At 52.3% G+C, this 16471-nt stretch overlaps 1 protein-coding gene across 1 annotated transcript in view; it reads right to left on the bottom strand.

Annotated features, from left to right (window-relative positions):
* The window catches only part of LGR6 (leucine rich repeat containing G protein-coupled receptor 6), a 113144-nt gene that overhangs the window by 15631 nt on the left and 81042 nt on the right, over positions 1 to 16471 (bottom strand). Inside the window, exons 7-9 of the mRNA XM_058533816.1 lie at positions 3060 to 3128; positions 948 to 1019; positions 719 to 790 (exon numbers count right to left, since the gene is read on the bottom strand). Coding sequence (XP_058389799.1) covers positions 719 to 790; positions 948 to 1019; positions 3060 to 3128 — 213 coding nt within the window. The remainder of the gene's footprint in view (positions 1 to 718; positions 791 to 947; positions 1020 to 3059; positions 3129 to 16471) is intronic.

The following is a 16471-nucleotide window of genomic DNA, read 5'->3' as shown; positions in this document are numbered from 1 at the left end:
GTGGACCCGAGGGGGCGGTGTGGGGTCCATAAACAAGCCCAAGCAGGACCTGAGCCTCAGAGGCCGTCTATAAAATATCCTAACACCACCACCTCACAGGTGTAGGCTGAAGATGGAGTGTGGTAATGGACACGAACATGAAGTGTGTGCTTTGAAGATGTTGGTTACGCCACTGTGACGCCATACCCTGAGAGTAATCCCAGGAGGCTTTTTGGAAGGAGTGGGACTTGGGCTGGGAACTAAAGGAATGGCAGAGAGAAAACGAAGGAAGGTCTTCAGGCCAAAGGTGGCCCAGCAAAGGCCCCGGGACCCACGCTCTGAGGCCACCGGAGAACCAGACCTTAGCCAGGCCTTTCTACAGGTACTTAAGGAACAGCCAGCATGAGCACGTCTGCAGAGGCCAGATCAAACTCCGTGATTATGGAGAAGGGCCCTCCTCACCCATTTGAGATGGGAAGAAGCCACAGGGAGGTAGAGGGAGACCGTGGAGTGCAGACAGATCTGGGAACAGACCTGAGCCAAGCGGAGGCTGCAGCCCTGAGGACTGTGCCCTCCAGTAGGGGCCGTGCCCTGCAGGTTGGGGTCTGCAGCCCTGAGGACCATGCCCTCCAGTGGGGGCGTGCCCTGCAGGTGGGCGTCTGCAGATGGAGGCGGGGGCATGAGGAGCAGTGAGGGTGGGAGAGGCCCAGGCCGCCGCAGCCTCCGGGAGCCGACTCACAGCGTGTGCAGCTTTGGCAGGTACTGGAACGCTGACCTTCCCACAAACTGGATCGGATTATCGTAAAAGTGTCTGGAAGAAGAAGACCCAAACACCCAGTTCTGTTCTTTGGCGCTTTCAGCTGTGACCCGTGGAGACCAGGAGAGAGCGCCCCTCCCACGGTCCTGCCCCCAAACCCGTCCTCCTCCCCTAGACCCCACTCAGCACCAAGAGATGGAGAAAGACTCACATGGTCTGCAGCAGAGGGTTCCCCATGAAGGCCTTTTCCGGGATGGCCTTGATGTTGTTGTTATGGAAGCCCCTGGAAGACAGCCCCGGGGTTAAGCGAGGACTTGGGGAGAAGGGTGGAGAGGGAGGGACGTGGAATTTCACGGAGCTTTCTGACAGCCGGCCAGAAAGGCCGTGAGACCAAAGGGACTTCAGCCTGGGATTCCAGGTTCAAATCCTGCCTTTGACTCCTCCTTTGCTCAGTAACTCATCATCTTTCTTCCTAACACTTGTGGTGGTAAGCCTGGAGAGTCCCAAGAAGAAAGCCAAGAGGGTGTGGGAGGAGGTGGGAAAAACAGAGCTTCCAGGGGCTCTGGGGATGGGGGATGCTCCCCAAATGGAGGCCAGCTTGGCCTCGAGGCCCTGAAACTGAGAAGCACAGAAGTGCAGTAGCAGCCGGAGGGATGTGATGCCAAGGGGGATGTTGAGCGACTATGGGTGGCATTATGGGACTGAGGCACCTGGCTGAGTGTCTGGGGCTCCGGAAGATGGGAATCATGGGTTTGGTTAGTTGGGGAGAATATTTGGAAATAAAAGATGAACTGAAAAGTACATAATCCATGGTGAGCAGGCCCCTTTCCTCCCTTTCTCTGGAGATTTCTGGGTTCTGCCTGTGTCTTCCTGGCTCAGTTCCCTTTCTCTTTGTCCTGCCCTCTCCGCGTTACCTCCATCTCCAGGCTCTCACTCACAGGGTCCCCTCCAGCTAGTGCCTCCCGCCCAGGCCGGTTCATTCATTCATTCATCCCCTTGTTGCTTTTGAACACCTCCTCTGTGTCTGGTGCTGGGCTCTGCTCTGAGGGATTTTGATGTATATAAGACAGAGGCAGCTTTCTCTCATAGATGTAGAGAGAGAGACAGACAGACGGACACACCCCACACGCACTCCTTGCTTCTGCTAACCTAGGTCTCTGCTCTTTCCCCTAATGTGTTCTTATCTCTTGTCCTCATGCCTTTGCACACTCTGTTCCCTCTCAATTGCTCAAACCCCTTCCTTCCTTCGCGTCCCAGCTCAAAGGAAAAGTCAGACCTTGGTGACTCTTTGGAGGACTTCCCGTGGTTTCTCATTCTGACCCTTCCTTCCGGCTGGTCCAGCTGCTCCCTATTGCTACACGCATCTGACATTTGCCCCTTCAGACTTCTGGGTGGGGTAGAGGCGGTGGCATAAGGTTGGTACCACAGGTCTTAGGGGTAGCTGGAGTAGAGATGCCGTGCTGTCTGGGGCTCTGATCGTAGACATTAGTTCCCTCCCTCTGGCTCTGCTCCACCGTACAATGGCTCTTTCACTGTTTCCTAGGAGCCTCACCCACAGGCAGGCTGGTCTCCCTCCCAGAGTCGGCCCTCTGCCCACTCAGCTCCATATGTGGGTCTCTTCCTACACTGTCGTCTGTCTGAAATGCCTCCCCTCCTCCCCGTCATCGCCACCTAAATCCCATCCATCCTTCCAGGCCAATCTCAGGATGCCTTAGCCCACAACGCTCCTTCTATGTTACTCTGGACTCCCACAATTGTTTTAGCTAATACTATACAATTTAGGGTCGGAATTATATACGACCCTAAACTGCCTTGTCCTGTTCCCTGCTTTACACATGTCACTCTGTGTCCTCAATGGGCCCGAAGGATCCTTAGGAACAGCTCGGCATAGTGGGTGCTCAGTAAATGCTAAAATAGAATAAGCGGTGGCTGTGGGGAACCAGAGCCAGCTTCTCGCCTCCCCTGTGGGGACAAGGTGCTGAGGAGTGACCCTGTAAACCAGCCCTGGTTCTTCTCCTCATTCATCTCTGGATGCACCCAACCAAGGCAAGGGTGGTACCAGGCCCAGACTAACAGGAGGTGGCTGGTGCCACGTGTGTCCCAGGCTGGAAGGGCTCAGGGCCATTTCTGCTGATGACCCTCGGAGATGCTCAGAGCCAAGCCAATGAGGCTTGTGACTACTCAGACCTGCCCTGGGGGTGGGAGGGGCAGCTACAGTTTTCACAGGGACCACGGGAGTTGAGGGCATGCAGGAGGCCCAGGGCTGGCTTCGGTCCCTGCCCTGGGAGAAGAGGATGCCAGAGAAACCAGCAGAGGCACTCACAGTTCCTGCAGTCTGCCCAGGGTCCGGATGGCGACCGGGAACTCCCGCAGCTCGTTGTAATTCAGGTCTCTGGAGTGGAAGGCAGGGCAGTCATTAGCGGGGCCCTAACAGGGCATGTCACGGTCCTTGAGAAACGGAAACTTGGCTCTGGGGTTGGCCAGAGAGATGGTTTCCAGTCTGGCAGATCCAGCTGTCTATGCCTGGAAACACGTTTGGGATGCTCATTTGCTGTTCCTCCTGTATCAACCTTTAGGCTTGGAGCCTTCTGGCAGCAGAACTGTTTTGAGGGGACACTTAGGAATGTGGACACATGGAACTGACTCCCTCAGAAGAGTCCCCACTGGCCGAGGAAAATATCTCAAGCCTTTGGAGACATCAGTGGCTGGGGAGGGGCTGGGGGGAGAAGGGGGCAGTGACAAGGTGACACATTGTCACCAGCACTAGGGATTCTGGAAGGCTCCTCAGGTGACTGCCTTGGCTGTCTGTGTCCCCTGCTGTCGTCTTCTATACGAATGCACAGTGCTCCTTATCTTTGGGTGGTGGCATGACAGCAAGTTGTTATTTTCTCTTACCCTTTTCTGCATTTGTCATTCTTTTCACCATGAACACGTATCACATGTATAATCAGAAAACAATGGAAATAATTTTAAAAAGTGGTAGTAACCCAGTTGGCAAGGATGTGGGGAAACGAACATTCTAATAAACTATTAGTGGAAATTTGTGTATGACCTTTGAGACATAATTTGACAATATCTTTTCAAATTCAAAGATTCATACCCAGTTCCTCCAAGTCCGGGAATTTGTCCTACAGAGCAGCCTGCACCGGAGTGTAAAGATGCTGGACAACGACGCCCATCACAGCACTGTTCAGGCAGCGGGGCAAAGTGCTGACCCGTTCATGACCACAGCCTCACCCCTTCCACCCTCTAAGGGGTCTTCTGTGTTTGTGCCCTTCGTGGTGACAAAATAGAAAGGAGCCCCAAAGGCAGGGCGCCCCACCCAATGAGGAGGAAGGCAGCAAGAGTGGTTGGGAAAGGAGAGAAGAGCCATGGAGGACGTTCAGAGTGTGGGAACCCACGAGATGGGATTCCCTCCTCCACCCCATGAGAGACCACAGGAGACACCAGCTTTCAGAATTTTAAAGGTGGCTTTTGTTTCACTCAGTGGCCAGTGAGTTAGCGCCTGTGGAAAGGTGCCCGATTTTGGGGGGCTGTCCTGAGGCCTCTACTTCCTGAGGCTGGAGTGCACGTCCCAGGCTTTGGCAATGGTGGGGAGGCTTGCTTACGGTGTCCCTCTTGAGCCCCCCAGGATGACCCTGGCCCATCTTCTCAGCCTTGTTAAAGCCACTCTTGCCCTGACAACTTTCCTAAGAGGACTGTCCCACGCCGGGGCAGGGGACGCACGGAGGCCCTTTAATTACAGAGTGACTTGGCAGGTTTTGTGGGTAAATACCATGTTAACACAGAAATAATGACAGGTTCCTCTGCATGACAGGGTCATTACACTTAATAGTCTGAGGTAGAGCCAGGAGCCCGGCCCACGGGCTGGAAGAGCCGTGACAAGCGTCTGGCAGTCAGTGAGCCGGATAATTGCCCCACCCCCCCGCACTAATTACCCGATTATGCTCAGACCGTACTGGTGATGGGGTAATTACAGCGCAGGCCCATTGCTCCGCTCTGCTCCTTCTCGAGTGAATCGGACACCTTTCCCTCCAATGCATAAACCTTGATGGGCTCACAGATAGGCTCCACGGGCTGGTGAGGGGAGGATGTGGGCAGAGAACTTTCCCTGGAACCAGAGGCCCTGGATGGGAAGCAGGGAGAGTCTTCACAGCCCTGGGGCTCTACCATGGGCACAGAAGGTGCCAGGAACGTCGGGCTGGGAGAGCTGAGGACGGAGGCAGCAGGGATTCGCAGACGACTCTTTCTGGTCTTAGCGTGCGTAAACGGTTCACCCTCACATCTCGGTACCTACAGATCAAGTGTTCCCTGTTTAACTTGCTTCAGCTCACTTGGGGATTCTCTACTGTCCCTGAGGAGAACTGGATTTCCCTTAAGTAATATAAGCACATCTTCACTCAAGGCCTTAATAGTACATCATCATCTTAACTCAGAGAATCGCACTGGTCTGGTCTCAGAGCTTTGCCTTCGATTCCATCCACCTGGACATGGCTGCTCCCCACTTCATTTGGGTCTCCACCCAATAACCCCTCATCGAGAGGCCTCCCTGAGCACACTGTGTGAAACAGCACGTGCCTCTACCCTGTGTGGGAGAGTACGAGTGGCCACAAGTCTAATCACTTTACAGTATATGACTGTATCAAATCAGCATGTACACCTTAACCCTATACATCAGTTACATCCCAATAAAGCTGAAGAAAAAGAAAGTGGCTGCAAGTCGTTTGCAGCTTCTCCTATCAAGAGATGGCCTGCGCCTCCCCACTCCTGAGACTGGGCTGGTCTTGTGACGGGCACTGACCAACAGAATGAGGTGGAGGCGACGTGGTGCAACCTGGTCCTGAGTCACGGAGGCCTCGCAGCCTCTGTCTTATCTTGGACTGCTCTCTCCATCATGTAAGGAGGCCCGGGCTAGCCTCTTGAGTGACGAGAGCCACATGGAGAGGAGCCAGCCAGCACCAGTGCCCCAGACGTGAGTGAGACCTTCTGAGAGCCTCTCGCCCTTGCTGGGCCTCCAGCTGACTGCGACCTCGTGAGGGAGCCCAAGGGAAGAGCCCAGGGGAAGAGCAGCCCAGAGGAGCCAGCCAACCCACAGATTCATGGGAAATCATCAATTGTTTTACACCACTAAGTTTTGGGGTGATTTGTTATGTAGCCATAGATGATGAGATGCCCCGCTTTCTTTTTCCTCATAGATAGAGCATACCAACATCTGACATACATTTGTTTGTCTATTTTCTTCCCACCCATCTAGAATGAAATTCTTTGAACATAGGAATTTTGTCTCTTTCGTATTCTAAACACCAAAATAGTACTGGCATAGTAGCTCAGCAAATACCTGTCAAATGAGTAAATAAAAGTTGATTAATGAAAAACTTTAACAGACTCTTAAGGAATTCTAGGGTATTTGGAGGTTGATGTCAAAAAGGCACTAGCCCATCCTGAGGGCCCTGTCAGGCTTGCACAGGCCACCGAAACCATGGGATGGTCCCCTGTGACTTTGCCATCATGGAGCCTCACACGGTTCACTGCATCTCTGTCCAGGCAGCCAGATTGAGTGCTTCCAGGCCTCCCTGCCGGTTTCTGGTTGGGAGTTCTGCCAGGAATGGCCTAACAGACAGGGGAAAAAGGCACGTGGTAAAAAGCATGTGAACTAAAAGGCAATTTTTGTAGAGAAATGTGGGAGAGTAAAAACTGCAAATGTCAAAAAGAATTCTGCAGGGCCGGCCCCGTGGGTTAGCGGTTAAGTGCGCGCGCTCCGCTGCTGGCGGCCTGGGTTTGGATCCCGGGCGCGCACCAACGCACGGCTTCTCCAGCCGTGCTGAGGCCGCGTCCCACATACAGCAACTAGAAGGATGTGCAGCTATGACATACAACTATCTACTGGGGCTTTGGGGGGAAAAAATAAATAAATAAAATTAAAAAAAAAAGAGAATTCTGCAAACTACATGCCAAGGAAGTGCCCTGAATTCTCCCACTCGATGTCCACACAGATTCAATGCCCTGGGCAATTGCCAAAGCCCTGCTTCATTTGGTGCTGCATAGATGCTGTCTCTGGCTCTGACTGTCCAGGGGACGTGTCTCTGAAACTCTCTGCCCCGATGAGTTCAGCTCAGTACAATGGATGCTTGTTGCCTGTAGAAGACAGGCTGGCAGTTTTATAAATCCTGGACTAACTGTAGCATGTCCCACTTCCGTGCACCTTCCATGGGAGAGAATCTGGTCATACAGCCACACCTCAAAATATACAAAGAATTCTGCTGGGTAAAGTGGAAGGTGGAGAAGTGGGTAAGAAACGTTCCTGTCTAGAAGGATGCACAAGACAACCAGATGAGTGGCCTCGGCACGATGCAGTAGGGCCTGGAGGACGCACAGAGCACCGGGGCCTTTGGAGGCTGTGGAGCTCACACAGAGCTGGGAGGGCCAGAGGGCTTCACAGGGCTGTGGCCTTAGAACCAGGTCTTCAAGGCCGGGCGGGATTTCAGTGGGTAGAGAAGGAAGGGACAGTGGATCAGGCAGAGGGAGCGTGGTGTAGAGGGTGTGTGCTGCGGAGTTTGGAGAAGAACAGTGGTGTAGTTTGGTTGAGCGAGGGGTATATTTGGCGGAGAGGCTGGGCGGGTGTCTCCCCCGGACTGTGGCATACGCCTATAACTGGAGTCCTGCTGCCAGGTCGTCCATACGACAGCCTTGGTTGAGCACCGATTCTGTGCCAGGCACTGAGTGCTTTTCCCGAATGATCTCTTAATCCTCATGACAGCCTTGGAGGTAGACATGACTACTACACTTATTTTATAGTTGAGGAAAGTGAGACACAGATGTTAAATAAGTTGTCCCATCAGACCCAGTTATTAAACGGCTGTGGCAGAGACCACTCTCTGTCCACCAAAATCCAGACTCTCCTTCCTCTGTAGCTGCACTACCCAATACCACAGCCACTAGCCATGTGAGGCTATTTACATAATTAATTACAAGTTAATAAAATTAAAAGTTCAGCTCCCAGTCTCACTAGCCACACTTCCAGCACTCAATCACAACACGTGGCTAGTGGCCGCCACACCAGCACAGATTAGAACATGTCCATCACCGCAGAAATTTCTAGGGCACAGTCACAGGAGGAATAGCCAGGAGTGTAGCTACAGTGCATTTCCCAGCCTCCCTTGCAGGAGGTGTGGCCATATGACCAGATTCTCTCCCATGGAAGGTGCACGGAAGTGGGATGTGCTATGTTTAGTCCAGGATTTATAAAACTGCCAGCCTGTCTCCTCCGTGGTCTCTCCACCTTCCACCAGCTGGATGCCAAAGACCATGAGGCCCTGGGGCTGGCGAGATCCCCAGGAGCCAAGTCCCTGAGTCACCCCATGGAGGAGGACCACCTGCCAAGAAGACACCCTCTGTGAATGTCACATGATCCAGGAATAAACTTCTCTTGTGTCTGGGCCATAGGCGTGTTTTGGCCCATTTGTTACAGCAACTTTGCCTACATTAATGGCTCAGCATCCCAGTCAGGATTCAAACCTAGGAGCTTGAGTCTTGAGCCCACACTCTTAGCTACTACATGGCCAGAAAAACCTTTTTACAATGCAAAGCTGACTGTCACTCTCCTGCTGCGAAATCGGAAAGGCTTCCTCGTTGCTTACAGAACAAAGTTCAAGTTTCATCATGGGCGGTGATGCCATAAGTTGTCTCCAACTCCATCTGCTGTCCCATCTCGTGTGTTTACCCATGTCGCTCACGCTGTCGACCTGAAATGTCCTCCCCACACCCTCAGCTGTTGAAATCCTAGTCGTCCTCTGAAGTTTGGCTTTGATATGCCTTTTGCATGAAGCCAGCCCCGTCCCTGCAATTGGGACAAATCCCTCACCCTCTCAGCACTTTCCTGGTGTATCTCCAGAAACGCGCTCAGCGTTAGCCTGGTCACAGCGGCGGCAGTGGTGGTGGTAACAATGACAATAGTAGTTACTACGTAACAGTCACTGTCCTAGGTGATTTACATGTATTAATTCATTTCATCGCCTCGCCAGCCCTTTGAGGAAGGTGCTATTATTACCTCCCTTTGCAGATGGGAAACTGAGGCACAAAGAGAGGCAGTCACTTGCCCAGATCCCACAGCTAGGAAGGGACTGCTGGGATGAAGTCCAGGTGGCTGAATCCAGAATGGGGTTATCTGTGTGCACGCATCTCCCCATGAGACGGGAAGCTGGCTGTAGTCAGGAAGGATGTGGGCTCCCTTTTGGGTTTCCGGAAGCCCAGGTACAGGGTCATATGTGTGAAAGTCCATGGTCGAGGATGACCACTTGAGCTCACTGTGCAAGGCCTGGAGGGGCTGCTTGGGCCTTTGTGGCTGGCCGCATGGGGGCAGGGTCTCGGCTCCTTGGCATTCAACTCTAACATGCAGGCTCTTAGCAGCTGCAGGGAAGGCCTCCTGGGGCACAAGCCTTGCTCAGTCTGATTCTTCTGTTGGAGAGTGGTTTACGATGCCTAAACAGCAGCTGGAAAACTCCTCCATCCGTGGCTTTATAGTCTATTATCTTTAATAGCCCAGAATCAGGAGCTGGCCCCGTGGCATAGTGGTTAAGTGAGCACGCTCTGCTGCTGGCAGCCTGGGTCAGGATCCCGGGCGCGCACGATGCACTGCTTGTCAGGCCATGCTGTGGTGGCGTCCCATATAAAGTGGAAGAAGATAGGCACAGATGTTAGCCCAGAGCCAGTCTTCCTCAGCAAAAAAGAGGAGGATTGGTATGGATGTTAGCTCAGGGCTGATCTTCCTCACAAAAAAAAAAAAAAAAAAAGAGCCCAGAATCAGCCAGAAGCCCAGGAAGAGTTAATTGTTCCATCTGCTGCTCCCGGGATCTGGGAGCAGAGGGGGAAGGTCGAAGTTAAGGAGAAACTGGTCCCAGCTCCAGCTGGAATCCAGTCTGGAAGCTGCAGCTGTCCAGGCTAATCCTCCCTTCGTCTGCCCAGCCATGTCCAGCCAAACCCAATCCAAGCTGACGGCAAACCCATGCAACTGGTGAAAGTGGCTGAGAAGGCAACTGAAGCCCCGAGCTGCTCAAGGACCCACATCCCCAGTTTCCTCCTTGCCAGCCGGCTGTGCAGAGATGGCCACTCCCAAGGTCCTGGGGAGCCTCACTGGGTTCAGAGTGCAGACCAGCAGAGCTTTACAGTTGTCTCGCCCAGCCCCTTCTTACTGATCTGGAAACTGAGGCTCGGAGAGAGGAGGGAAATGCTGGAAGTCCCAGAGCCGTGGGGTCCTGGTCGAACATCCTCTCTATCTGCTACCCAGGGCTGTGTCCTGGCTACACTCCGAACAACAGGGCTGAGGAGAGAGTTTTAGGGAGAATGGGAAAGAGGATAAACGGAGGGAAGCTCAGGCTTCCCCCAGGTGCGCACAAACATGTCAAAGCCAGACGATTACGACTGGAGGTCGGACGTCCTTCTGTGTGTTATGTGAGCGTAGGGAGAGCTCCTGTCCTCTCCCTACAGGGAGAGGCGCCCACAGGATTATCTTGAACCAGTCACTTAACTTTGCTCAGTGTGTCTCGTCACCTGTAAACCAGGGATCTCTTGACATGAGGCTGCTCTCTTCACCTGGTCCAGAGCCTGCACGGGGCAGACGTTCGAACATTGCCAATTGCCTTTCCCTCTTCGTTTACCAGACGTTAGACATGGGACAGACGCTTCCACTCACCAGACACGGCAACAGCAGACACACAGGTTGGTCTATCTACTTTTCACAGCAATAAAGAGGATTAATATCATTAATTGGGCTTCTGCTTACACTTCTATTCTCCAGGCTAATATCTGTGTTTATTGCCAGGTCAAAGGTAAGGCACATCGAGGAATGTGGGTGAGCCTAGCTCTTTCATCTCCTGGAGGCCTGTAAACAAAGCCGAGCGCAATGAAAACGCGTCTTAATTGCTCTCCCGCCCTGCAGACAGAGGCTCTGCCTTGAATCTGACTCCACACGCTCAGGGCAGACAACTTAGTGAGCCAGGAACCCACAAAGCTTTATGACTAATGGCATTGTTTTACCTTCTAAACCACCTACATAAAGGGCCACCCATTAATAAGTGCAGCAATTAGTAAATTGTCGTCGGTTTCTTGAGAGACACAGACACGCCTTCCTTCCACCTTCTTCCACCTACTCTCCTCCGCGCAGGAAGAAACTTCAGAGGCTCCCTGAAGCACTCGCAGTGCAGATTTGAAGGAAAGCTGCTGCTCTCCGATACTGAGATTACTTGTCCTGTCCTAACTGAGAACCAGGGGGCAGAGAAGCCTAGAATTGGAAGGGAGGTCAAAGGTCACAGTCCACCTGCCCCCGCAGCAGGAATCATCTGTGGGATTCCAGTCAGACGGGGATCCAGCTTTCGCCTGAACTGTCTAAAAGGCAGGGTGCCCACTGCCGCGTGTCGGTGCTGCCGCTGTTGGGCTGCTCCTGGGACCGGTAATCCTTCCTCCTCCTGAGCTAGCACCACCTCCTCTTCCTCCCTGGCCCTCACCTCTTCAGCTGGAAGACCACAAAGTATGGGTCCTCTGTCTTCCAGAAACAATCATCTTATTCCACCTAAGGATTCCCCAAGTTCTTTGAGTCAAGGTTTGTAGACACTTCATCTTCTCACCACCCTCCCCAGAAAAGCCCCTGTCACTCTTAGGATATGATACTCAGAACAGGACCCCGTCCTCTAGATGTGGGCAGATCCCTGTGGGCAGAACCCCCTCACCTAGATGCTGTTAATGCAGGGACCCGGAGGCTTTGAGGTGCTCCTGAGGATCTCTCCTAGTGACCTCAACTCGCTGGTCTAAAGTAGGGGTCCCGAGGTTCTGAACCATGGGGCTTGTGGGACAGCGACCTTGCCCCAAGGCAAGGATGGGGGACCATCCCAGTGGGCTCGGCCCATGTCCAGGCATTTCTCCGAGTTAGGGAACATGGGACATCTGTGCTGCTCCTGGGCTTGGAGAGAACTAACATGTAGATTCTTAAGTCTGGGGTTCAGGGACGAGGTCTGGGCTGGTGACTTTGCCTAGCACTGAACATGGCAGACTGGAACTGGGAAGAACCTTAGAGATCAGATAATCCAGTGCTCCCATAGCACAGATCGAGAAACTGAAGCTCAGAGAGGAAGAGAGATTGCCAGGGGCCATATAGCCATTCACTGTTCCACAAATATTTGTTGAGTATCTTTCCTGTGTCACGCCCTGTGTCGGGTGCTGCAGATGCAACCATGAACAAAACACACGGCGGCGAGGTGGGAGACAGAGACAAACTGCCTAAATAAGTAAATAATGTAGGACATCAGACCATGGAGTGCTGGGGAGAAATTAAGTAGGAAGAGGAGATGGAGAGTTTAGGGAGAAGCGGTCGCAAAGTGGTGATTGGGGAGGACCTCACTGAAAAGGTGCCATGTGAACAAAGTCTTGAAGGAGGTGGATAATTGTGGAAAGAACATTCCAGACAAAGGAAACAGCCAGTGCAAAGGTCTTGAGGCAGAAGTGTACGTGGTGTATTTGCAGAGGCCATTGTGCCTGGAGAAGATTGAAGAAGGGTGAGGCCAGAGAGGTAGCAGGGGGTCATGTCATCTGAGGCCTTGTGGGCCAATGGAGAACTTTGGCTTCATTCCAGAGCATGATGGGAGCCACTGGAGGGTTTCCAATAGAAGAGGAACATGTCTGATTTGTGTTTTAAAAGAGTCCCTCTGGCTGTTGTATTGAAAAAAGATTGTAGAATGACAAGGATGAAAGCAGAATGACCAGATAGGAGTGCAGATAGGACCAGATAGGACTGCAATAACCCAGAGAGGGAAGGACGTGGGCTTGGACCAGCCTGGTGGCAGTGGAGAGGGTGAGAAGTGGTCAGATTCTTAATATATTTTGAAGATGGAGCCAATGTTGCTTGCTGACAACTTGGACGTGGGATGTGAGAGAAAGAGAGTTGTTCTGGACCACTGCGAGGTTTGAGCATGAGCAACTGTAAGAATAAAGCTGCCATCACTGAGCCAAGGAAGACTTCTAGTGGGATGGGACTTGGGGGGAGGTTTGGGGTTCGGTTTAAGTGTCTATTAGGTATCCACATGAGCATGTCAAGAAAGCCTTTGGATATTCAAGTCCGGAGTTCAGGAGACAGACGACTTCTGTGCCAGAGCCATCAGCAAATCTAGAGTGTTGACAATGGTGAGACCAGCTGAGAACAAGAGGGAGAGAGTGTGAGCAAGAGTCGACCTGGGGGGGGCCGGCCCGGTGGCGCAAGCGGTTAAGTGCGCGCGCTCCGCCGCGGCGGCCCGGGGTTCGCTGGTTCGGATCCCGGGCGCGCACCGACGCACTGCTTGGTAAGCCATGCTGTGGCGGCGTCCCATATAAAGTGGAGGAAGATGGGCACAGATGTTAGCCCAGGGCCGTCTTCCTCAGCAAAAAAAAAAAAAGAGGAGGATTGGCGGATGTTAGCTCAGGGCTGATCTCCTCACAAAAAAAAAAAAAAAAAAAAAAAAAAAAAAAAAAAGAGTCGACCTGGGGCCGCCAAGGTTACGGAGTTAGGGAGCTGAGGTCAGAAATTCTGGGCATAGCACATTAGCGATAAGTTAAAAAGAACTAGGACTCCTGGTCTAGAGCCCTTTAGTCTCCGTGACAGCAGTGGCTACAGTTTTCTTGTTCATAAGTGTTTCCCCAGTGCCTGGAAGCTCAATAAATATTTATAGAACAAGTGGATCTAAAGAAACAGAGGAAAATACGGTGGTAATCGTCGATTGTTACCAGCTCCTCCTTCCCACCGTTCTCAGGGCCAGACCTGAACTTCTGAGTTTCCTCTCCACAGATCTACCGGGGAACCTACTGCCAAGTGGTTCCCATGGGGCCCCACCCCTCCTTGCCTCCCTCCTCGTCCACTCCAGACCAGCTGGCCAGGGTGCTCGGCGGGGAGTTCAGAGCGGAAGCTTTGGCCCCATTGCCAGCAGGGGAGGAAGGGGCAGCAGTGACACTAACGGCGACCTTGGCTACCCCAGCACGGCAGCAACGGGAAAGGGAATGCTGTGCTGGGAAGAACTATTAATAACTTGTCACGGTCACAGACACAGGACAAGCTCACTGGGCAGCTCAATTTTCTGCCTGTCAGAAGTCATTAGTGGTTCTGAAGGGAAGCCAGAAAAAAAGATTTTATATGGAACAATAAATTCCTCTATAAGCCACAAAAGCCCACAAATTTGCAGCTAATAAACCCACAAATGTAAGATGATTAAGAACTGGCGAGGAAAGAGCTCCTCCACGCTTCCAGGGCTGGCCTCGAGGGGCAGTGTGGGCCGACGGCTGATGCTGGGCCAAAGGCAGGGAAACCCGCGTTCCAACCCTGGCTCTTAATTACCTGATGACCTTGGGCAAGTCCTCCACTCTGCCTCAGTCTCCTCACCTGTGACACAGGGATACACAAGCCTGTCTTGTCGTCCTCAACAAGTGGTTGGTGGGAGGAATAAATGAGATACAAGATGCAACAGCCTTTGAGAAAAAAATATTTTTCATTCTCTGAACTGCAGGGAATTATCAGACAGATGATCAGCACTTGCCTTAAGATTAGAGGCCAAATGGTGAGATTCAACTGGACCTCTGCCCCATCCCTTAGCCTGCCCCAGAGGGCCCTGCCGTGGAGCCTGCCAGTGGGTGGCTGTGGTGGGTTGGATTGTAGCCCCCAAAAGATATGTTCAAGTCCCAACCCCTGGAACCTGTGAGTGTGACCTTATTTGGAAATAGAGCCTTTGCAGATGTAATTAAGCTAAGGATCTTGAGATGAGATCATCCTGGATTAATAGGGTGGGTCTTAAATTCAATGACAAGTGTCCTTATAAGAAGAAGAGACACGGAGAAGGCCATGTGAAGACAGAGGCAGAGACTGGAGTGAAGCCTCTATGAGCCCAGGATTGCCAGCAGCCACCAGAAGGTAAGAGAGAGACATGGAGCAGATTCTAACCCAAACGCTCCAGAACGAACCAACCCTGACAACACCTCGATTTTGGACTTCTGGCCTCCAGCCTGTGAGAGAATAAATTTCTGGGGTTTTTGAAAGCCACCAAGTTTATGGTAATTTGTTATAGCAGCCACAGGAGATTAATACAGTATGCCCTGACTATCCACCTTACAGAGGAGATGAGTCACGTCATGGGCAGTTGTGAAGTGACACTTCTGGCCAATACCTTCCCTGCCACCTTAAGACCCATCGCTGTCAAAAAATAAAAAAGAAAAGAAAAGTTAAGTAATTAATTAATTTAGGGGCAAAGGCACATTGCTGTCCATCCAGCATTAAGTGGGTGGACAGGAAAGAGAAAGCCAACATAGGTTAAGCACCTCCAGTCTTCCAGGCACTGCAAGTATCATGGTGTGAATTGTAAACTATCGTCTCCATTTTCCACTTGTGGAAACTGAGGCTGTTGGGAGGTCAGGTGACTTGCACGTGTCACATGCTGGTGGCAGAGCCAGGACGGAATCCAGGTCTGCTGACTCGGGTCCGGTCCGTGTTCTGCTCTAGGACGCCCCTGAGCCATGGAAGCACCTCTGGTGGAAACTTGCCTGGTTTTCTGTCCCTGTCCGAAGGCTACCTGTTGTGCCTGGGACTGAGAGGTGGCCGGATACTTTCAGGACCAAGTCAGAGCCAGCTTAGAGCAAAATCTGTTGGCATGAGTGGTTTCAATGACATGGAGACAGAGGATTTTGCAGCCACAGCTGCTGTTGAAGTAAAAACATTCTGTAAAAGCAGATCACTGGAGCATCCGGCCCCAGAGGAGGTTTTACACAGAATGCACAATTTTGTATTATCAGACAGAATCCCACAGATTCCTGCCCTGCCCTCCTCTCCTCCCAGACCTCTGCTGAATGCTGGTCCTGATTTGGAGAGGGGGCTAGAGCTGGAAGTTTCTGTTCCCATATGGCCCCAGGCTCCCTCCAAAGGGGAAAGATTCAGCCAGCACAGGAGCTCCAACTGAGTCTGATCGTTGAATGAGGTTATAACGAGGCCCAGAGATCATAGCCCAGGCCCGAGGGAGAGGAGGCGCCGCTGGCCCCAGCCCCATCCTAGGCCCTGCCCCCTCTGAGTTCTCGCTGAGATGCAGACATCAAACTCCCAAACTAGGGAGTAGGGGCAGGCCCCTCAGGTGTAATTGTGTGTGCTAGGCGTTTTTTTAATTTTGCACTGATTTCATTGGTAAGTGTAGCTGGGGATTCAAGGATCATTAGCTGACAGCTCTGAACAGCATGCGTGGCCTCCAAGAATGTGTTTCCAAGCCTTGACCTAAGGGCGCAGGGGCCTGGTTTCAGGTCCCTGAGACCTCCTAGGAGAACCTTCCCAGAATTGTTCTTGGTCGTGCCTTCTCTTATTTCTCAACCTAGATACATGGGAAGTCCTGTAATTGATCTGACCTCACAGGAGCTGGTGCTAAATGGAGCAATGGATCAGGAAGCAAGAGGTTGGGGTCCTAGTGGTTAACCATCACTCACAAACTGTAGAAATTTGGGCCACTCGCCCCACAACTCTGGATTTGGTCTGATCTGGAAAGTGGAGGAAACAGTACTTCACGGGCTGGGGGATGGCCCGTCTCTGATTCTGACCTTCCCAACAGTAATGGGGCATCCTCAGTGTGGGAGCAGAAAGGAGGTATGGGCGCAGGACAGAGCTGGGGTGTCTTGGTCAGGTCTGGAATCATGATGAGGGCATCAGCTGAAACGGGAGAAATGTCCCCAGAGCCTCTCCCTGCGCCATCAGAC

This window comes from Diceros bicornis, chromosome 38 (assembly GCF_020826845.1).
Source record: "Diceros bicornis minor isolate mBicDic1 chromosome 38, mDicBic1.mat.cur, whole genome shotgun sequence".
Classification (NCBI taxonomy): Eukaryota; Metazoa; Chordata; class Mammalia; order Perissodactyla; family Rhinocerotidae; genus Diceros; species Diceros bicornis.
Note: the sequence above shows the minus strand (reverse complement) of the source record. Positions and strands in the feature narration are given on the sequence as shown.